Source organism: Dendrobates tinctorius, unplaced genomic scaffold (genome assembly GCF_039654945.1).
Source record: "Dendrobates tinctorius isolate UK_male_01 unplaced genomic scaffold, ASM3965494v1 ptg000070l, whole genome shotgun sequence".
NCBI lineage: Eukaryota > Metazoa > Chordata > Amphibia > Anura > Dendrobatidae > Dendrobates > Dendrobates tinctorius.
Window position 1 is genome coordinate 63515379 of NW_027361738.1, and position 24439 is coordinate 63539817.

The following is a 24439-nucleotide window of genomic DNA, read 5'->3' on the forward strand; positions in this document are numbered from 1 at the left end:
GAGGCAGTTACTGGGTACAACAGGTCCAAGTTTATTTCTTTACTTGCCATTCACCTAACTGTCTCCGCAACACACCGCACTTCTCTTCACTTGTCGGCTCTTCGATTTCAGAGCCGTTTTCACACTGTCACCAGGGACGTATTTGTACGTACCGTCCCTCCTTTAGTGTTTGAAGTTCCTGACAGGTCCGTCACTGTGGCCGCCCTAGGCCCATAAACCAACAGCGCTTCCACTGGTCAGTCGTCGTGTTAAATACGGTATCCTGCACCCACTGCCACGTCTCTTCTGCGGTACCTTCCTGTCAGGACCACCCCCCTGACGTTCTCTCTCCTCAGTCCCCCTGGTCGGATTCTCCTCAGAGTGCACAGACTGTCGCAGTCTTCCTGTCACCTGCGCTCCCCCTGGGGACTGGAACCCTCCCTCAGAATTTATAGCTCACCCGGTTCCTTGAAACTGTCACTCCAACCACGCCCCCCATGACCAACGGTTTCTAAAGCCCTAAGCTGCTGTCAAGTCCTTTGCTCACACTCCTCCCTGCCATCTAATGGTCAACCCAAGGTACTGCACGTCCACTACACTTTCCTAGCTGTTTCCCCACTGTACACCTACCTACACTGTGCATCCCTTTCCTTCTTCACTCAGACTAGTCCGTCCGTCCGTCAGGTCACCTTCCCTACACTCCCCCTTCCTTTGTCCATTGTCGTCCTCGACAATCGTCATCCCTGCCTTCGTCGTTCTGAAGCTACACCTACATTCTGTTGTCGGACCAGCTGTTGAGCCAAACCCACTATCTGCGGGGGCCGAACCATACTGGGAGCACTATGCTCTGAGCAGCCTACTGCTACTCACCAGCGCGCACGCCACATGACAACGTCTTTCAAACTGGGCAAGGTACACCCGTATTCTCTCTACGGCGTGTATCTTTCCCCTACTCTCCCCTTCTGTTACCTTTCACTATTCGGTACGCCATGATCGAGGTCTCTTACCTTCCAGATCATTACCAGCGCCCGCCTTCCTCCTTCAGGGGTGTCCGTGGTGTTGGGGACCTGACCTAGGACGGCTGTCTTTCTCACGTCTTCCAACTCATTTTCCCTTCTTTCAATTACATGTCATGGTCGGCGTCCCGGTCTCCCAGACCTCCTCAACTCTTAGATCCCTACCGGATCTCACACTTTCCTTTGGGCCCGCAGACCTTCCCTTACCCGGACCTGTTGCATTTTACTTGTGCATATTGTACACCAAAACAACTTTACAATATCACAAGTACCCATTTTTATAATTTTTTTTCATTTTCTCTTGCTTTTAAAACCAAAATATAACATAACGTTGCATGTCTTCTTTCCTCCTCCCCCCTTCCTTGGACCTGGACACTCCTCCGCTTTCCGTATCCCCGTTCTGTCAGGTAAACATATTTTCGTATATAAAGAACATAGAAAGAAGAAAGAAAGAGAGAGAAAATAGTTGCATCAGTTAAACAACAACAAAACTTTTTTTCTAAATGCAACTGTCCTTATAATCTGCACAACGGTGCATCGAACTCCTGACAGTCTATACCACTCTCAATGGACAGAGGTGAGGGGGATACTGAGGGTGTCCATTCAAGTCCTCTTTTCCATGACGGCCTCTCCTTGAGTGTGGAGCAGGTTCCACACTTCCTGCTCCCGGGCCTTTTTCTTCCTGATCACCTCCGCTTCCCACACGGAGGGAACAGCACGGGCCCTGGAGTCCGGTGGGCGGGACTCCACTGAAAAAGACCGCAAGACAGAAACGGCCGAAGATTTCTGTGGCCCAGCAGCCGCTGGGGTCAGGTGGCAAATGGGGACAACCGGGACCTCGGGGGCTGGAATCACAGGGCCCGCTAAGTCGGTCGCAGCCGACTCCAGCAGTGGCATAATCGCGGCCTCAGGACAGGCCGCATCCACTACTTCCAACGGAGTCGGAGTAACGGCCGATTTCAACGATGCAGCTGCTATTAGCAGGGAAAGCGCAGCAGCGTCTTCTTTGGGTGAGCTCTGCACTGGTGACTCTGGGCGGGGTAGTTCGGGGACATGAGCGGGGACCTCGCTCAGCTCCGCATACACCACGGGGCCCGTGGTAACTAGGCCTTCCGGTGCGCAGGGGGCCGCGTGCTGCAGCAGAATGGTGGGGGCCGCTTGCAGAGGCACTGGTAGGGCCGGGGGTACTCTCACCTTCCCCGACGCTGCGGCCTCCGTTCCATCATCACGCAGTTTCCCCCGCAGCCTCCGTTCCTTGCTCCACTGTCCTGCGGGCCTTCCCTCCGGACTCGGGGGCTCCGCTGAGAAGTCCTCTGCTGGTATTGGTGGCGGCCGTTCTCGCTGACTCCGCTCCCCGGCTCAGCATCCCGCTGCCTGCCCGTGGTTCTACAGATGACTTCTGGTGCAGCTCCATATCCTGCCGCCATTGCCACTCTAGTCGGCCGATGCCCCGACACCCGCAGCGTCTCATACCGTCCGTTGGGCAGCACTCGAATGGCATCAGACAGCCGCAGCCAAGTTTTTCTTCTGTGCCACTACCTCTGTGAGGTGGGGTGTCGGCAGGCCTCTCCACCCACCTGTCAGGGTCCAATATATGGAAGCGTCGATCTCCAGGCACATACTGCTTCCTTTTGGGGTACGTTGGAGGGGGTCCCAGTCCATTCTGATCAACTGCAAACACCCAGACCTCTCCTCTGCGCTGAAGCAGCACCGCCATACTGCACAGTCCCTGGTACCGCCCCGGATCCTCTGCTGGCCACACAGATCCGCCACAGCGCTCCCCTTTTGTATTCCACAGGTAGGTAATTTGTAATCCACAGGTAATTGTAATCCAAACAGAGTAGTCCAAGTCCTTTTCCATTCTTTGAGGCAGGTCTGCCGCAGAAGATGATGTATTAGCGGCGGTGATCCTGCCGACTACGCCAAATGTAGGGTCGGTGGTGGGCCGAGCTGGGGGGGGGGGTGGTCCCTCTTTTACTACTGCGCAGAGATGACACAGAGACAAGATGGAGGCAGGTACTGGGTGCAACAGGTCCAAGTTTATTTCTTTACTTGCCGTTCACCTAACGGTCTCCGCAACACACCGCACTTCTCTTCACTTGTCGGCTCTTCGATTTCAGAGCCGTTTTCACACTGTCACCAGGGACGTATTTGTACGTACCGTCCCTCCTTTAGTGTTTGACGTTCCTGACAGGTCCGTCACTGTGGCCGCCCTAGGCCCATAAACCAACAGCGCTTTCACTGGTCAGTCGTCGTGTTAAATACGGTATCCTGCACCCACTGCCACGTCTCTTCTGCGGTACCTTCCTGTCAGGACCACCCCCCTGACGTTCTCTCTCCTCAGTCCCCCTGGTCGGATTCTCCTCAGAGCGCACAGACTGTCGCAGTCTTACTGTCACCTGAGCTCCCCCTGGGGACTGGAACTTTCTGGAACCCTCCCTCAGAATTTATAGCTCACCCGGTTCCTTGAAACTGTCACTCCAACCACGCCCCCCATGACCAACGGTTTCTAAAGCCCTAAGCTGCTGTCAAGTCCTTTGCTCACACTCCTCCCTGCCATCTAATGGTCAACCCAAGGTACTGCACGTCCACTACACTTTCCTAGCTGTTTCCCCACTGTACACCTACCTACACTGTGCATCCCTTTCCTTCTTCACTCAGACTAATCCGTCCGTCCGTCAGGTCACCTTCCCTACATATACGTCAGGTGCATGGAGCTGGCGCGGCTGCGTTATACATCCAGCACCTGCTTCTAACAGCAGCGATAAGAGCTAGCTCTGATTGCTGATGTTTAACCACTTAAATGCCGCTGTCCATCTGTCACAGCGCATTTAAGTGGCGCGTTCCTGGTGGGGCATTGATGCTGGATCCCATTGGACCCCGTGTCACGATCACTGAATGCCCATGGTCTGCCATGGCAGCTGGCGGCCCACTGAATGCCTCCGCCACGTTGGTGCTCCATGAAGCCCTGTCACAGGAGATTGTAAATTTCAACATATACTGCAGTGCTGAAATGTGAAAGCCCCCTAGGGGAAATTACAAAATAAAAAAAAAAATACATTTTTAAAAATGTTTTAAAAAGATAATCACCCCCCTTTTACCAATAAAAAAAATATCTGGTGTTGCCGTGTCCCCAAATGTCTGCTCTCTCAATATATAAAGTCGTTTAACTCAGAAAGTAAACACAGTAAAGAAAAAGTAATGGAAACCCCAAAATTAGCATTTTCCAATCGCCCACCTCCCAACCCAACCCTCAAAAAATGCAATAAAAAGTAATCAATATGTTGTATGTGTCCCAAAATGGTATTGATTAAAGACCACAGCTCATCACGCAAACAATAAAAACAAGCTCTCACACAGATCAATTGCAGGAAAAATAAAAAATAAAAAGTTACACTTATCAGAAAATGGGGGCACCGACCAATTTTTTTCTTTTTTTTTTTTTTTTACAAAATTCTGTATTTTTAAAAAAAAACATCATAGTTGTTTAATATCACCAGAATTGTGTGGACCTGAAGAATCATGTTACTCAGTCCTTTCTACTGCACAATGAAAGCTGTAAAACAAAACCCAAAAAACAATGGCGGAATTGTGTTGCATTTTTTTTCACCATTTCATCGCTTTTTTTCCCTCTTTTTTTTTTTGTAGTATATTGTATGGTAAAATAAATGGTATCCTTCAAACCTAAAACTTGTCCCGCAAAAAAACACAACCCAGCATACGGCTACGTCGATGGAAACATAAAAGTTATGACTCTTTGGAGGAAAAAGAAACAAAAAGGCAAAAAAATGAAAATTGGTCACTGTTGGCAAGTTTGGATGGGTTAAGTAGGGTTGTCCCCTTAAAGGGAATCTGTCACCCCTTTTTTGGAATATGAGCTGCTGGCACCGACATCAGGGGCTTATCTACAGCATTCCGTAATGCTGTAGATAAGCCCCCGATGTAACCTGAAAGATGAAAAAAGAGTTAGATTATACTCACCGGGGGGCGGTCCAGTCCGATGGGTGTCGTGGTCCGGTCCGGCGCCTCGCATCTTCATACGATGCGGTCCTCTTATTTGCTGCCTGTCGTGGATCCTGCGCAGGTGCACTGCTCTGCCCTGTTGAGGGCAGAGCAGAGTCCTGCAGTGCGCAGGCGCCGGGAGAGGTCAAAGCAGTGCACCTGTGCTGGAGCCACGACAGGAAGCAAAGAAGAGGACGTCACCTTTAGAAGAAGGGAGGCGCTGGACCGCACCGCGACACCCATCGGACGTGACTGCCCCCCTTCCCGTGAGTATAATCTAACTCTTTTTCTTATCTTTCAGGTTACATCGGGGACTTATCTACAGCATTACAAAATGCTGTAGATAAGCCCCAGATGGCGGTGCCGGCAGCTCATATTCGAAAAAAGGGGTGACAGATTCCCTTTAAACATTAAAGGAGGCTCCATGTTAATCATCTGGTTCAGCCTAATGTATTTACCAACTTTATACCATTTTTGTTTAAAATTGCAAAAAATGCAAAAAAAAAAGGGGGGAGACAAAAAGCGCAATAGGGTCTTAAGCACGTTACAAAGGATAGAGTATATTATGAAATTTGCTCACCTGGTTAGGATGAGATAAGAGCATGTAGGTAGCGGCTGCTGCAGATCCACAGGTCCTTAGTGACCAGAAGAAATGATATATCCAAAGGGAATTCGTAGTTATATTCCGCGCTGCCGCTGAGACAAATTCCAGGAGAATGCTGTACGATTGCAGTGGTTTTATTCAACGCGTTTCAGGGGTCTCATGCCCCCTTCATCAGGAATATATAGCCAACAAGTCAGATGATGCAGTGTCAAAGTTCAATGACATCACATAGTTAACAATTCAAGTGGTATATATTACAAAGATATGCACAGTCTATAAAACTGGTGATTTCTCTTGCATTTCCAGGATATAAGCCCGGTTTATGGTTTCAACAGTGGAAAAGAAAACAGAAAAAAGAAGAAAAAAAAAAGAGACACTGCATCATCTGACTTGTTGGTGCTCATTTTTTTGAAATCCAGCGTCCTCTCAAAACTATTTATGTCTGTGATACCTGTATGTACTGTGTGGTATTTCCTGATGAAGGGGGCATGACACCCCTGAAACGCGTTGAATAAAACCACTGCAATTGTACAGCATTCTCCTGGAATTTGTCTCAGCGGCAGCGCGGAATATAACTACGAATTCCCTTTTGGATATATCATTTTTGTTTAGAAGTGATTATTCCTGGGGCCTTCAGCTCCCTTAATACAGTCCCATATATAAGAGCTGAGTAGGGATCTTCTACAATCAGACCTAGTGGCATACCGCCAATGGCGGCAGATCATGCAGCCGCTATGGAGCCCGTGAGTCAGGGGGGCCCAGTGCCAGTGCTACTGGGTCCCCCCAGATTCGTACTCCCAACAGTATTGGCATCCTGGTCCTGGATGCCAATACAGTTAAAAACAATGATGTTTTCATCAGAAGCTGTCAGCTGACTCTCCCTCTTCCATCATTCCCCCTCTGCGTCTCAGCATAATGATGTCTCAGAGCAGAGGGAGCGATTACATAAATACAGCGCATGCTGTGTGTTGACCAGTGCAGAGGGTCAGAAGATGTTCTGCAGCGACCGGACCATCAGGGGAACGGGGAGAGGTGAGTATTTGTTTATTTTTTATGTGGTGCCCATAATACTGTATGGAGGACTATGTGGTGCCCATAATACTGTATGGAGGACTGTGTGGCACCCATAATACTATTTGGAGGACTATGTGGCGCCCATAATACTGTATGGAGGACTATGTGGTGCCCATAATACTATATGAAGGATGATGTGGGGGCCATTAAACTATGAAGGGCTAAGTGGTGCCCATAATACTGCATGGAGGACTATATGGTGCCTATAATACTGTATGGAGGACTATGTGGTACCCATAATACTGTATGGAGGACTATGTGGCGCCCATAATACTATATGGAGGACTATGTGGTGCCCATAGTAGTGTATGGAGGACTATGTGGTGCCCATAATACCGTATGGAGGCTATGTGGTGCCCGTAATACTGTATGGAAGGCTATGTTGGGCGCTATAATACTGTATGGAGGGCTATGAGATGCCCATAGTTCTATATGGATCATTGTGTGGTGCCCATAATACTGTATTGAGCACCATATGGGGCCCACTATACTGCATGGAGGATTATGTGACACCCATAATACTGTATGGAGGACTATGTGGTGCCCACAATACTATATGGGTGGCAATATGGTTCCCATAATACTGTATGGGGGTTTATGTGGTGTCCATAATACTGTATTAAACACAGATAAATTCCCCAATCACTGGACCACCAAAGTATAACACAACTCAAAATTCAACATAATACAACCACATCACCAACACCTTGTTGTATTATCCATAATACTGTATGTAGGGCTATGTTTGGCCCATATTACTGTATGGAGGGCTATGTGGGACCCATAATACTGTATGGAGGGCGAAATGGGGCCCATAATAATGTATGGAGGGCGAAATGGGGCCCATAATAATGTATGGAGGGCTATGTGGGGCCCATTATACTGTATTACGGGCTATGTGGGGGCAATTATACTATTTGGAGGGCTTTGTGGGGGCCATTATACTGTATGCAAACAATTATACAGTATGAAGGTTTTTGTGGGGTTCATAATACTGTGTAGAGAGCTGTGTGGGGGTCAGTATCCTGTTTGCAGGACTGGGTGGGGGCCATTATACTATTTGGAGGGCTAATGGGGGGCATTATACAGTGTGGATGGTTGTATTGGGGCCATAATAATGAGTGGAGGGCTGTAGGGGCTATTATACTGTATGGAGGCACATTATATTGTATGGAGGGCTGTGTGGCAATCACAGTTGCGGCTTCAGACTGTTTTGGGGTTACCATACTTTGCTGGGGGAAGACTGAGGGGGTTACAGTAGGGTCAGCATACAGTGTGCATGGAGGGTACTGTGGAAGAATTCACTGTGGGGTATGATAACGTGCTTCAGGGGGACGCTATAGTTGGCAACATAATTTACGGGGACAATGAAAGAGGCTTGAATAGGAGGAAAATGACTTTGTAAGGGCTACCAAGTTGTGAGATATGCTCTTCTGTGACTCCACCGGATATTTAGGTGGTATTTTCTTTGGGAGGGGCGCCCCATGATTTCTATTAATTTCCCTGACCAGACCATATTGTCCCTTATGATCGCTGTAATATTGTTCAGGTCTGAAGTCATTCTTCATCTGGCGTAATTATTGATGTTAAAAGATTAGAAGATTAGAGGTGAAAACTAAGAATAAGCCCCATTTGTAATAACAAACCATTTATAATTATCCACCCGAGGGGCTGATTACCTACGAGGGTATAATAATCAGTTCCATTGATTTCTATACTCCGGTTTATGCCAGCGACATACCTTCAGGACAAAGCAGTGATCGGTGGGAGCTTTGTACTTGGCTTTATACTGCATGCCATAATAAACATTGACATTATCAAACTGGATAAAGCAAGCCAAATCACGAGATGTCTGCAAAAAAGAAGCACATGGTTGTAATTGAGGAATTGAAGGCAATTATTATAGGGGCACAGCACTCAGTCTGAAAATAAACAGATTCATAAACTCACTCTATAAAGTTATTATATAGGGACAACTCTGATCTAAGCCCTCAAACGGCAAAATCCGCACTCTGCTGTGTAATTTTGGTTTCTATGGTAAATGTATGAATCATTTTTTGGCAACTGTCTTTTTTAGTTTCATATGTACTGTGTATGTGTGTGTATACACACATAATCGCATATATATCGATACGTACATTAGAAACAATGAATAGAGTCCGACCCTATCTTTTGCTGTAAGCATCAAATGAGCATGTACAAGGGTGATTGTGAAGGAAGGTGGAGGAGGTGAGCTGTGACATCGTCTATTGTGATTGGTGGATCCTGTGTTATCAGCTGTGTATAGAAGTGTTACCTATCTTTGTAATTCTGTCTTTTTGATGATAATGAGACATCTGTAAAGTCCTCTGAAAAGAACAGGAAAGTAGGAGTCTAAAAAAACCTCCAGTGTGAAAATTGCAAGATTACTTTTTTCTTTTTGTATGGAAGATGCTGGCGGCGAAACGCGCGTCGGGGTGAGGGGACACTGAGCTACTCGTGTCTGATACTAGGTAATATATCTTCTTTTCTACTTTACATGCAGGTTATAACATTGTCTCTTCACTTGGTGGTGCTTATATGATAGCGGTCACATTTGTACCCGCTTTGTTACTTTCTATGGCACATTAGAATACTTACCTTTTACATGGGGATTTTTTTGCCTGTATCACATGAATGCTGGAAGCGCTTGTGATAAAGTCTGGTTTTTTGATGGTGCCTATATTGAAGCAGTCATAATTGTGCCTACCTTGCACGTCAGATTTTACATAGCTAATCTTGCTTGTATTATGTATATGTGAAAATCGCTTGTGAATTGCTTTTCTTAAATTTCTGCATGCTGTATTGCAGCTAAAGGGAGACGTGTAATAGTGTACTAGTATAACATATTATTACAAAATAGTGTACTGCAGACTTTATATGGGTATTTTTCATGTACCTTTTTTTGCTCAGTGTCCCCCGGACAGCATTATGCCTTTTAACACTTTCAGTATTGTATTTTAAATAATTTTGAATAAAATTTCTTTTTTTATGCCTTTGGGATCTCTTCGTTTCTCCCTTATTTTTATGATAAATGGGAGGTTAGAGTTACATGAGTCTTTGTTGACGTGCCCGATGAGATTTGACATTTTTTGTGGTAACTAATTATATATTGGATGATAGAATCTCTAGGGGTAAAGGTCTCAATACTTCACAGCTGAAAAAAAAAATCCTAAAAAAAATATAATTTTTGAAGATTTTTAAAGACTTTATTGTTAGATTAGAAAAACATGACTATAATATTGGATTTCAGCTCCATTTAAAGGGATATTCCCATCTCAGTCATATCAACAGGGTGTGCTATAAATGACTTAATAGAGGCCTGTTCCAAATCAGCCATTAGTGAAAGCCTATAATAGGGACAAGCAATAATAATAAGAATTAATTACTAAATAATAATAGCACCAAAAAATACTCGCAGCACCAAAAAGTTGGATGCTCACCAATCCACAAGTTATCATCTATCCTTAGGATAGGTAGCAACTTTTAACATTGGGAATAACCATGCGACATAATACTTGTACCAAATACCGGAATTATTTATTTTTTTACCATTCCAATATATTTAAAAAATTCTCAATAAGTCACATGTATTGTACGAATAAAAAATTACAACCCAGTCCACAAAATAGGAGCCATCATGTGGCTACGTATGTAGAAGGAAAAAATGGGGGAAAAAGATATAGCTCTGGGAACACAAAAAAGTAGCAGAAAAAGTAATTGGGGTTTGTAAAACAAATTATTCTGAACTGTATTTATAGCTTTTATTACTTAAAAACTATTGAAACATCTATAAATAATACAATATTTATAACATAATTTTAAACAGCATAAAAAATTAGCATAAAACAATGGAATAATCGAGAAGCAGTCTAGCAGGAGGTGGTTGGGTCAGACTGTCAGACGCAGAAGCCAGAAGCAATTTATTACTGATTCTGATTTTTCTTCTGCCTCAACACCACCAATGCTTCTATTGGACCTGGCGATCAAATGATCACGAGATACCCGCCCGGCATAGCAGAGCTGCTGGTCCTAGCCGACCCGGATCGGTTCTGCCAGTGGTGTACAGTATGGCACAGAGAGCTTTGTTTCTGCTGTAAACTAGGCTCTGATGGATACCCCTATTATAGTGAAAAAAACACAATAAAGAAATTATAACGTTTAAAATATCTACAAAAAATAATAAAAACTAAAAAGCCCCCCCCCCAAAAAAAATAAATCTGTTTTCCTATAAGATATTTGTTTACAACCATATAAAAAAAAAAAAACTATTAGCCACATGACTGTAAACTCTGAGAAGTTACTTGGTGTGAAACATGATAAGTAAAAAAATATATTTAAAACTAATTTTTTTTTATATATATTTGCTTGCAAAATAAAAAATATAAATTACAGGGCGATTTATATGTAATGTAATACTGTACTAAAAACAATACAATTTTTCCTGCGTAAAATAAAGCCTCATACAGCCAAGTCTGTGAAAAAAAAATAATAAAGAAATAAAATGGGGTTAAACCTGGAAAATCCATTTAAATAATACAACTCTACCTACAACTCCCACTAGGAGGAGCTTTTGATCTTACTGCATACTGAGTTTAGTGTATACTCCCCCTAGTGGTAATTTAGCTCTTTGACTTTTTTATGTGTCGTGGTGACGGCTCTATAGAGTGAATTATTTTTTAACCCAGTGAATACTGAACATTGCAGAACACCAATGCATTCATTTCATCCGCACTATATAAAACAACTTTTTAGTAAATGCACTCAACAGACACAGGGAAGAGAGGCATGAAGAGACCGGAGGAAAGGTAAAGTTAATGGTGATTGAATATTGGCTGTGTTGCCATTGTTCGAAGCAAACGGCTGTCACACAGCACGGATCACCTTTGGATCTCAATTTAATGGTCAGTCACTTTCCATTCTGCGGAGCTCGTGTAGATTAATATTTTTTGTTTGCCTTTTTACATTTTTTTTCTCCATTTTAAAACCAATTGTTCCCTCCTAGAAAGTGAATGGATTTTTTTTTTTGTAAAACACAAACAGACAGATGAGGAATAGATTGACTGTTATGTGTCACGATTCTTCTGCTCAGTGTGTCTTGGACACAGTGTGTGACAGTTTTGCTGACCTAGGGAATTAGGGTTGTGCTAAGCTGTCAGTTTGGTAAGTGACAGCTCAGTCATCCAGTGCTGAGCTGTCGATATTTTGATGGACAGGTCCAACCTGAGACTGGGTGGTGCTGAGCTTAATTCAGGTGTTCTCTGTTCTTAGTGATTAACCAGCTATTTAGCCAAGATGTCAGTCCAATACCTCTGCTGGTCATAGCTTTCAGCTCAGTGGTGTGTTTCCTCTGTTCTCTATTCTGATCTTTTGTTGCCGGACCTTGGATTTGCCTTGTGACTACCCATCTGCTTTGACGCAATTTAACCTTGGAATTCTGACCCCAGATTGTGACCTGACTATGCCTTTGTCTCTTCCCTCTGTTTATGACGTACCCTCCTGGCTCTTGATCTCAGACTCCTTGAATTCCCTGACTCATGGTTTGTCCATGAGATGTGAATCAGCGTCACATTATGTTCCATTTTTCTCCCCCTTGCTATTCCTTATAAAGTGAATGCTATGGCAACCTGAGATTGCCCTGGCATTCAACAGTTGCTGCTTGGACGCCGAGCATTTCACTCTGCACCAACTCCCACAATTTCAAATATTCCATGAGACAAAGAAGTGACATAAGTGCACATACAGAAACCTCCATAATCCAAAGTTAGTGGAATAATCCCATTATCTGTGCACAATACACGTTTGTTGTGCTTTATTTACTAAACCGGCAGAAATCAATTAGTAGGATAACATATACTGTATATATACATATACATACAATGGCATGCAAAAGTTTTGGCAACCCTGGTCAAAATTGTGAACAGTTAAGCAAGTTGAAGATGAAGTGATCTCTAAAAGGCCTCTTTTACATTTTAAATATTATAAACAGGAAAATGGGCCGATGCAAAAGTTTGGACCCCCTTGGAGATTTCTGTGCTCAGATAACTGACCAAAGTTTCCGGCCTTTAATTAGCCTGTTGGGGTTGAAAGACACAAGAAAAACGGACCAATTCTTTTGCTCTGAGTGTTGTCCAAGTTTTGTCCGAGTGTCATCGGAATGTTTCATCCCGTACATGGAGAACAAAAAAGACTTCCTCCGCCTTCTCATTTCTAACATTCCGTAAAAATCATATCGCACTTTGATATGAGGTCCAATTTTTTCATGGACCCATTGACTATTTTGATCTGACCCTTGGATCACAATCAGGCATGTCGCCATGATCTTCTGCTTGTTCTGCATAAAATCATGGAAATGTGACTGGCCCCATAGACTATCATAGTGATATCATAGTGATATCTGTGAAAAACACGGATCGCACTCGTAGGCGAAAAACAGACGTTGGAATGAGCCCTTACGGGATAACTACTTAGGGCAACGACCAGAACTTTCAATGTTTCCATCTCTGGTTAGGAAGCCTGTGTAGGAAAGTAATCTAAGGAGCTTTTATATCATCAGAAAGCACAATGCCGTCTTGTACTATAAGGCATAACAGCATAATCCATTACAACATGGTCCATTTTGTCCGCTAGTAAAACAGAAAACAAAATTTTCACAATCTGTTCAATGTTGCATGAGCAAAAGACTATTGCCAAGAATGAGTAAAAAAAATACCTTATATCAATCTCAATGAGAGTCAATGTTTCTTGTGTACAAGGAATGTGTGACCATATCAGCAACATCTCAAATGTCTTCTTTGACTATTTGCATTAACATAGTGCAATTTAACATATTTGGCCACCAGACAGTTGTTCTATTGATGCACACAGCGAGGCCGGGCTGCTTTGGTGACTATAAGTCTACGATGAAGAAGGTGCTCAAAAGAAATTTGTTGGCCATTCGCTGGGAAATAGCGTTAATGTAGCTTCATTAATAGAAAGAATGTCAAGGTCTCCATTTAAAGTGTTTTGGCTAAAATAAATCTAATACTCTTATGTCTGGAAATAGAACAAAAAAAAACCCAATAAGGAAAGGCTTAGTATTTACACAAGTGGTGCAACTCTCATGTGCACCAGACATGCCCAGAAGAAGCCACCTTGGGAATACTTTTCTTTAACCCTTGTGAATTCCTTTAATCCTTGATCATTTTCCTCTTTTATATACCGACCTTCGTCTTTCCTTTGGGAACATAATAAATTCCAGAAGCACGCAGGAGAAAGTATCTTTTTTTCCAAGACTTTTTGCCATCTTCTTTTAAATAAAAAGCTCCTTCAAGATCCGGCACTACCACCGATGCTCCACAAAAACTTTGCTGGAAGGAAAGAAATAGGATAGACATTTAAATGTTGTAGTTAGTGAACTATACAAAATCAGAAAAAAAATAATCATCTGCTTGATCTACATTTTTATTTTGAATAGGAGACCTCGATGGCAATATATTATTTAATTATTTAAGTTATTAGGTCTAAGGATAGGTGCACACGTTCATCAGTATTTACAGAAGATCTCTCTGCCGTAAAAACCAGAGTTGGGGGGGAAACGCATAAAATAAGTGCGTTTTTCCCGAGTCTTTGTTTGCATTTTTTGTGCGTTTTTACTTTGTTCCCTGAATCATTTGAATGGGTGAAAAAATTCTGCAAAAACGCTGAAAGAACTGAGACTCTGCAGATGTGAAGGTTCAAGTCTGCAAGGAAAAAAATAAGCATGGGATTTCAGACATCTTATTTACTTTGCTGGTACTGTATACCCTAGTTTTTACATATACTATTACTATTCATTTGCTTACTACAGGGTGTTTGCTCATTTTGTTTTTTTATCTTAGGCTCTGCTTGTTAAATGGCCACAGTGTGAATACACACCTATGTATTGTACTTATCCACTAGCTCAATATTTTGGTTTAGTTTTTTGCACTTTAGCTCACTTTTTTGGGCTTTTCATTTTGTTTAGCTTTCCACGGATGGAATCTGAACAGTTGTGACAGGTCCTGCTCTGCCCTTACCTATGTTTTCCATCTGCTGACACGTAGTGAGGTCAACTAAAAGAGTTAAGTACCGTACCGATTGGGGTACACCTTGTCGCAGTGGGATGGCTTTTACACTTTTTTGATCAAAACAGTATTAATTAAGCGCCCTGTGTTATTTACGTTTACTATTTATTGACTTACTATTTGCTAATTTTGTTTTTATCATAGGTTCTCTATTCAATAAATTTGTACTTTTTTCAATATACAAATTCAGTAGATTCTTGCTCAGACACATATAGCATAAACAATGCTATATATAAATATTTTTTTCTATAGCTGATCATCCCATGCTAATCATTTTAGATAAATGATGTGGATAAGATAGATTTGTAGTTTTTTTTAAGAAGCTGTTCTTCTCACGCTAATTTTCGCGAGCCAAGAGGAAAAAATAAAAATAGACACATCAGTAGGTCTGTTCTACCATTGGCATCCAACACATATGATCATTGTACAGAGAACAAACTATGCCTGGGACAGATAGGAAAGTTTTGCTTGGTTTGTGGTCATTCAGTCGTCTTTCAGCATTATCGGGGAAGTAAGTTGTCAGATGAAGTAAATAACCTCTGGACATAATGAAACAGACTGGCTCCATGAAATCACGACAGGGCAATATACATTTCTGCAGGCATTAAAGTCTAATTAGGGACCCCTAGGATCTTCAGACTGATGGACTGTACTAGTACTATAGCTCCTTCACAGCTTTTTCATGCACATCAGTAACCCCTGTTCACCTCCTATATGGAAAAAAGCTATATCATTTCACTTTAAATGGAATGTGTCAGCAGGTTTTGTTATGTAATCTGAAAGCCGGGGCTCTCGTGATGTAGCTGCTGACATCCTGATTCCAGCAATGTGCCACTTACTTGGTTGTGTTGCTGTAAAATCAGTGTTTTATCCTCAAGAGATTATCACTAGAGGACTAGATCACTCGTGCCTCCTAGTCCAACCATGTCTGGTAGTGATAATAATCTCCTGTTTATAAATCGCTAATTTTAGTCAAAGCAACACACTATCCAGTAAGTGACATATCACTGGAATCAGGCTCCGGATCTACCTTGTGCTGCTCTCGGATTACATGGCTAAAAACAGCTGATATACTCCCTTTAATAGAGCAGCAATTTCCACTGCCATCACATTAGGTAACAGGACTGACTCACTGTACGGAGAAGGGAATACTTGCCCCTTATATTTCATGGAGCTTTAAATTTGTGAATACGGAGCACGGCGCGGGCGCTGTGATCTCCATGTAGGAAAGGAATACTTAAAAATGAAATATACGGATTTTGAAGTACATTACTGCTATATACCGTAGTTTGTACTAATAAATATGAGGGTCTTGGTGAACATGAGACCATTTACCAATGACAAGACCACCTCTAAGCCAAAAGGTAAGTGTTTCGCTTGCAGAGAGCTTTACATGGTTTGTGACCATTGTGTGATCTCATGACTGGGAACTAAGGTCCGGTCATGATAATAATTTGTATGGGGGGGGTTTATACAGAAATTTGTTTTTTAAGCTTTTTTTGCCGAATTTATCAAAATGGTGCACCATGTTTGATTACACTTGCGAAAATTATTAAAAGATGTTCTTTTTTAAAACGATAGTCTATATCTGTGGGTAAGAAAAAATCTATAAAAAAAATAAACCCTCAAAAATGTATTGTAAATATTGAGTTGGATGAATACATCTTGGATTGGCTAACCACATCCACATTGACAAATAGAAACGAAAAGTGGAAAAGACCTGAAAAACAGTACAAAATTGGTAATGAATTAGGGGGGTGGAGAGGAAAGATAATAATAATAATAATAATAATTGGAGAAAACTTAAATTCAATGATGAATCGACCACTATGTGGCTCATTTTTGGTCGACTGGAAGTCGCCCAACAGCAAAAAGTAAAGATCAGAATATAAAATGGCGAACAAAAAAGCAAATGTTCTACATCTCTCTACGTCTATAAGACTTTGATTACTCATATGCCGGATAGAGAATTTGGTCTGAACCATCCTCCTATATGGGAAACAGAAAACTTGGAAGAAGAACAGAGAAGATCAATAATCTAATTTAGGATCATAAGACATATGTGGAGGCTTTCAAAGAGTATTATTGTCACAAAGGAGGTCTCCAAATGGGAGACAGAAATAGTAAGGGATTGTTTGGCAGGAGTGTAAACAGAAGGGGTGAGGTGAGATAATTTTCTGCAATTGCTGGAAATAAAAGGAAAGAATATCAAAAGTTCAATATATAAAAATGTCAAAGAGTTAAAAGTGAATCTTAAGGCTGCGTGCACACGTTGTGGTTTCTGCTGCGGAATTTTCCGCGCGGATTTGTCTAAATCCACAGGTCTTTTAAAAGACCTGTGGTTTATCTGCAGATTTTCTGCGGTTTTCCCCTGCGGTTTGACACCTGTCATGGAGCAGGTGCTAAACCGCTGCGGAATCCACACAAAGAATTGACATGCTGTGGTTTTGAAACCGCAGCAAATCCGCGTGGAAAAATCCGCACCGTGTGCACTGCAGTTTTCATTTTCCATTGCTTGTAATGGTACTGTACACCGCAGCAGAAACTACTGCGGATCCACTGCAGAATCAGCAACGTGTGCACACACCCTTAAGGTCTTAAGTTCATACTTTGATAGATGTAATGGAATGACATACACAATTTTTTGGAATGGAAATAGTCAACACACAACAAGGCAATACATATAATGGAGACAGACCATATGGCTGCCATGAGGCCAAAAGACAGAGGCGGCTATTGGGGTTGTGGCTCGGGTGATCTCCGAGTATTTTGGCATGCTCGAAGATTTAGTTTTGGTCGTCTCAGCTGCATGATTTGCGACTGCTAGACAGCCTGATTACATGTGTGGAATGCCTGTTAGGGAATCCCTACATGTATTCAAGCTGTCTAGCAGCCACAAATCATGCAGCTGAGACGACCAAAACTAAATCTCCGAGCATGCCAAAATACTCGGAGGACACCGGAGCAGCGATGCTACTTGCCCATCACTAGTGCCTACTGATCTCTTGTCGTCCCTCCCTACGGCTGCCTGAATTTCCTGCACATCTCCTTCCTTCCTTAGTCACTGCTGCAGCCACTGATTGGCTGCAGCGGTCACACAATATGTCAAATTGTGAATTATTGGAGTGCATGAGCAGAGTTTTGCATCATTGGGGTATGCAAGCAGAGGAGTCTTTTCAATATTGGGGTTCAAGAGCAGATGAGTTAGGCTTTATTGGGGTACATGAGCAGAGAAGGATTACGTTATTATGGTACATGAGAAGAGGAGTTGTGCATTATTGGGGCATGTGAGCAGAGAAAACTTTCATTATTAGGGTACGCAAACAGACTAGTTTTTCATTATTGGGTACGTGAGCAGAGAAGATTTACATTATTGGGGTACATGAGCAGAGACCTTATTGATCACTAGAAAATAGAAGCCTTTTTGCTTAAAGATCCTGAGATCTTTGTTGGCTGCAATGAATGACCTCCATATTCCAGATTGGGATGACCCCGATCCTAAACACTGTTGTATGCATTTTTACTTTTCTTCTTTTTTTTTTTCCCACCAAACATTAAAACCTCTCCAAGTCATTCATAAAATAATTTATTATTTTTTCTTACCTCTAACAGTGAGACTTTATTTTTCTCATTCATGTCTTTCACATCTGCACTTCCTTTCCTGGCCATGTAGAAATTCTGGAAAAAAAAGAAAAAAAACGTGAGGGTCATAGTACATTACTCTACCAAGACTGTGCAAAGCAGTAATCAAAGCAAAAGGTGGCTACTTTGAAGAACCTAGAATATAAGACATATTTTCAGTTGTTTCACACTTTTTTGTTAATTATATAATTCCACATGTGTTAATTCATAGTTTTGATGCCTCCAGAGTGAATCTACAGTTTTCATAGTCATGAAAATAAAGAAATCTCTTTGAATGAGAAGGTGTGTCCAAACTTTTGGTCTGTACTGTACAGTTGTGCTCAAAATTTTATATACCCTGGCAGAATTTTTGCTTTCTTGGCCTTTTTTCAGAGAATAAGAATGATAACACCAAAAGTTTGTCTCCACTCATGGTTAGTGGTTGGGTGTAGCAATTTATTGTCAAACTTCTGTGTTTTCTCTTTTTAAATCAAAATGACAACCCAAAACAACCCTGATCAAAAGTTTACATACCCATTTTTTAATACCGTGTATTGCCCCCTCTTACATCAATGACAGCTTGAAGTCTTTTGTGGTAGTTGTGGATGAGGTTCTTTATTTTCTCAGATGGTAAAGCTGCCCACTCTTCTTGGCAAAAGCCTCCAGGTACTCTAAATTCCAGGGCTGTCTAGCATGAACTGTGCGCTTGAGATGTCCCCAGAGTGGCTCAATGATATTGAGGTCAGGAGACTGAGATGGCCACTCCAGAACCTTCACTTTGTTCTGCTTTAGCCAATGACAGGTCGACTTGGTCTTGTGTTTTGGATCGTTGTCATGTTGGAACATCCAAGTATGTCCCATGCGCAGCTTCCGGGCTGATGAGTGCAAATTTGACTCCAGTATTTGCTGATAATGTGCTGCATTCATCTTTCCTTCAACTTTGACCAAATTTTCTGTACCTTTGTAGCTCACACATCCCCAAAACATCAGCGAACCACCTCCATGCTTTACAGTAGGAATGGTGTTCTTTTCATGATAGGCCTTGTTGACCTCTCTCCAAATGTAACGTTTAAAGTTGTGGCCAAAAAGTTCAATTTTATTCTCATCACTTCAAATTACCTTGTTCCAGAAGTATTGAGGCTTGTCTCTGTGCTGTATTGTGCATTGTAGGTGAGATACTTTGTGGTATTTGCGCAGTAATGGCTTTCTTATGGCCTCTCGACCATGCAGCCCATTTTTCTTCAATTGCCTCCTTATTGTGCATCTTGAAACAGCCATACCGCTATTCTTCAGAGAGTACAGTATTTTAGCTGATGTTATTTGTGGGTTTTTCATTGCATCCCGAACAATTTTCCTGGCAGTTGTGGACAACATTTTTGTTGGTCTACCTGACTGTGGTTTTGTTTTTACAGAGCCCCTGATTTTCCATTTGTTAATCACAGTTTTAACGCTGCTGACAGGCATTATCAATTCCCTGGATATCTTTTTGTATCTCTTTTCTGTTTTATACAGTTCAACTACCTTTTCCCATAGATCCATTCACAATTCTTTTGCTTTCCCCATGATTCACTATCCAGAAATGACAGTGTCTGGATGAAAGATGCAAGAGTCTGTCTGGACCCCAGAAACTCACTCAGCTTTTATGTACACACACACTGATTACAAGCAATCAGGTCAAAGGTGAGGATGTAACCTTTAGTAGCCAGACTAAAACCCATTTGTGTCAACTTCTGTGCATGTTATCAGGCCAAAATCACCAGGATATGTAAACTTTTGATCAGGGTAATTTGGATGTTTTGGGTTGTCATTATGATTGAAAAATAGAAAACACAATAGTTTGACAATAAATGGCTTCACCCGACCACTAACCATGAGTGGAGAAAAAGTTTTAGTGTCATCATTCATATTCTCTGAAAAAAGGCCAAGAAAGCAAAAATTCTCCCGGGGTATGTAAACTTTTGAGCACAACTGTAGTTCAAAGATTATGTATAGTATATACTTTATGCCCAAAGTGATGTCACAGAGCAATGATGATGGACATGATGTCACAGCGCAAGAATAATGCACATAATGATGTAACGGCTCCAGATTCACGCCCTTGATGATAATGCAGTGCAGAAATAATCTCTTTCCATTGTTACCTAGTGACTGGCATTCATCCATAGTAATTTCTTGCTGCATCTCACCTCTAAGTGACAGCGAGTCACCTTGGTGAATACTTGCCTGTTATCAGGCTTCTCAGGCAATGTAAAGCCCCCGTCACACACAGTGATCTCACTAGCGAGGTCGCTGCTGAGTCACAAGTTTTGTGACGCAACAGCGATCTAACCAGCGAGATCGCTGTGTGTGACACCAGCGACCGGCCCCCCTGCCGGTTATCGCTGATCGTCCTGGAATGGCCAAGACATTTTTTTGATCGTTGGTCTCCCGCTGGCCAGCACGCATCGCTGCGTGTGACAGGCGGGAGACCAGCGATCAGCAAGCTGGCTCTGGTAACTAAGGTACACATTGGGTTTCTAAGTGCCGCGCACCGCTTAGAAACCCGATGTGTACCTTGGTTACCAGCTCCCTGCACCAGCGCTCTGGTAACTAAGGTACACAGTGGGTAACTAAGTGACGTGCGTTGCTTGTTACCCGCGTGTCGCTGTCCTGATCGCTGCTGAGATCTGCCTGTTTGGCAGCTCACCTGCGATCATGTAGCGACACACCAGTGATCCTGACAAGGTAATATCGTTGTCGGGATCGCTGGGGCGTCGCTATGTGTGACGGGGCCCTAAGACCATTGCAAGCAGTAACATGAATTGTGACTATGCAGAATACTTTGTTCCAGCAGCTGTTGGCCACATTGTAGTTTGCACTGGGCATAGATTAATCTAGTTATTCCTTATATTTGCACAATTTGTGTCTTTCCTGATATCTAATACCGGTGTAATTTTCTAAATAATGATTTATCCACATGACGAGGCCGATTACCATTTCCTATCGCGGCGCTGCTGATTATTTGCAGCCGTCACGGTGTTCAGTTACATTGATATCTCGCACAATGGAGCAGTCGGTCTCCAGCAGTGAAGAGAACAGCTTCACTAAAGCCTCGTCGGGAAGGAATTAATAGCTTTTCTGCGGCTTCAGTGACCACAACAGTAAAAGAAAATTCTAAAATGGGAATTCAAAAAATGTCCGCTTGTCACATTTATCATCATCATCACCCTTCTTCATGTGGGAAATCAAAGCAGATTACGAGTAGAGCTTCATGAAAGCAAATGACGACCTTCAACTCCATAATTCTTTTATTGCTACTTGATTCACAGCATTCTCGGTCACTAATTGTTACTCAGCCTAGGACATACTTAGTAACTTTGGGAAAGACACATCAGTGAGATTCTGAAAAGTCTCAATGGAAGTGGTGTAGTGTGCAAACTTCATTTTAAATTCTGCCCAATCCACTTATACAGTCACGTGCCCGACCTTCATCGCACTCCAGAATTAATACAGATCACAGACCAGATCCTCTTTGTAATAGGAATCCCAGACCAGATCCCCTAAGTAAATGCAGACCCCAGAACAGATGTATAAAGTGGATATAGATCCACTAATGAAATATAAAACTAGACCCCATAAATACTGATCCAGACCAATCCCACAAAACAAATATAGACATTAGATCCCCTAATCAAATATAGATCCCCTAACTACAGATCTACTCCAGACCTGATAAGGAAATATCCCTAAAATAAATTGAAACCCCAGGCTACTTTCCAAAGTGATACATGCAGACCCCATAAATACAGATCAAGTCCAAACCAACAAAATAAATATAGACACCAGACCCCTTAAACAAATACAGACCCCAGAACAAACTTGAAAAGAGATACAGACCCCAGACCAGACCCCCCAATCAATAAAAAATCTACCCCATATACAGATCCTGACCAAATACACAAAACAAACAGACACCAGAGACCCTAATCAAATACAGATGTTTTCCAGACCTGATAAGTAAAGACAGCAAATTCCCTAGATAAATTCATACCCCAGACTAATCTCCAAAGTGATACACTGATGAGCAAAAGGGTAACAATGTTTTGAACTTTTGACTTTCAGGCTCCATATCTCACCATCCACTACTGCTTTGAATGTGGCACTACCATCATTTTATATCATCGTGGATATCTCATACATAAGTTTGACTAGCAGCTATTTAGCATATGCTAATTTTTTTGTCATGTCACTGCATTGTTCCTGTTTTACTTCTAAAAATCTAAATTAAAATTTGAATTATTTTGTCTGTATTTTGTAGATCCATTTTTGTTTTTCAACACTGCTTTAATCCTTCTGGCCTGCTCTCCATCAGATTTAAACATGTCTCCACTGAAATCTGATCTCAGGTCTTTTCTACACGTTTCTAAAGTTGCATACTGGTCGCCACACTTGGATGTGTATACAGATTTTCTTCAACTTTACCCGCAAGTGTTCAGTTGGGTTGAGGTCTGGGACTGTGGGGACCAATCAAGAACCCCTAATTCATTGTCACTGAACCATTTCTTTGCCAGTCTCACCGTATGCTTCGGGTTGTTGTCCTGCTGGAACACTATGTTGTCCTTTTCACACCCATAGTACTCTAGTCTACAAAGTAACTCGCCTTGTAGGATACTCACATATAGCTCAACACTGAGATCACCAATAATCCTGGTCAAGGATCCAATTTCTTTGGCTGTGAAACAACCCCATATCAGGCTTCCTCTACCGAACTTGACAGTTCCTTCAATTTCTTGATCCGTTAGCCCCTTTTTCCCTTCAAAATATTTGCACCAATCAAAGCCTAGTCTATTGACTTTCATCTCACCAGACCAGATCCCTACATCAAATATTTATTTATTTATTTAACTGGCTTTTTCTTTATCTCGAGCCATGGCTACTTCATCAATCTGTAGGAAGGTAGCTCGTGCAAACCTAGGTAGGCCCACAAGGATGTTATTTGCCATTATTTTGATTGTATCAAGCCATTAGGTTGCTGTTCTTCCTCTTTGCCTTGTTCTTTCTATTCTACTGACCATGATGTTCTTCTCCAGAAATTGCTCTCTTCGTATGATGGGTCCAAAGTAGGCATGTCGTAGTTTGGTTATCCTTCGTTCGGTTTGAGTGATATGTCTGGCTTGATTAGTTCCAAATTGTTTGTTCTTCTTGCCATCCATGGGATTCATAACATCCTTCTTCATAACCACATTTCAAAGGTGTCAATTCTTTTTCTGTCTTGTTTCCTTATCGTCCAGGTTTCGCATCCATGTTACTACAGAAAAGACCAAACTATGTATGAACCGTGCCTAGTGAAATGTTCCTCGATTTGAAGGCCTTGCCCAGTGACATTGATTTGCCCATAGGTATCCTCCTCTTGACTTCTGGTGTTGTTGCTGCATCTTGAGTGATCATTTGTGGCGCCCCCAGGAGTATGGCCGCCATAGTGGCTTTGCCTTCCTCCAGGGAGGGTAATGCCAGGCTTGGAAGCAGTGAAGGGTCTCTCTCGCAGTTAACCTATACATGCAGCACAGTTCCACTCCAGGCCAGCAGGGGGGACTCTGAACCGGAATTGAAGGGAGGCGTGCTCTCTGGGAGCCAAGAGGAAGGAGTGGTCAGTTAGTGTGAGGAGGGCCACGTGTGTAGACATGTGGAGAGAAGCTGGAGGTTGAGCTGAGGAAAGAGAGCTCCCAGTGAAAGCACATGAACTGGAGCCTGGTCTCCATGGTTGTACGGATACTAATGGTCCTGCAACAGACACCAGAGGAGTAGGAGGGTGTAAATGCCCTACCTCATCTAAGACTCGGAGGCACAACAGCACGGAGTGAGCCAAGAGAGGAATAGCGGCTACAGCTGTCTGCCATACGAGGAGTGCTAGTAGAAAATTAGGAGGAACTTCAGTGTAACTCAGTACTAGGAGTACTTCACTCAAATAAGCGCTAGGGAAGGAGACTGCACAGCCCATCTGCTGAGAATCCCTGAGCTGCTTTCAGGCTAGCCTGCTCCAGTACCATCTGTAATCAGGACCC

At 42.6% G+C, this 24439-nt stretch overlaps 1 protein-coding gene across 2 annotated transcripts in view; it reads right to left on the reverse strand.

Moving 5' to 3' along the window:
- The window catches only part of APBB1IP (amyloid beta precursor protein binding family B member 1 interacting protein), a 148178-nt gene that overhangs the window by 8599 nt on the left and 115140 nt on the right, over positions 1-24439 (reverse strand). For both annotated transcript variants that reach the window (XM_073581766.1, XM_073581765.1), the window contains exons 8-10: positions 18381-18455; positions 13899-14042; positions 8417-8527 (exon numbers count right to left, since the gene is read on the reverse strand). In XM_073581766.1, coding sequence (XP_073437867.1) covers positions 8417-8527; positions 13899-14042; positions 18381-18455 — 330 coding nt within the window. The remainder of the gene's footprint in view (positions 1-8416; positions 8528-13898; positions 14043-18380; positions 18456-24439) is intronic.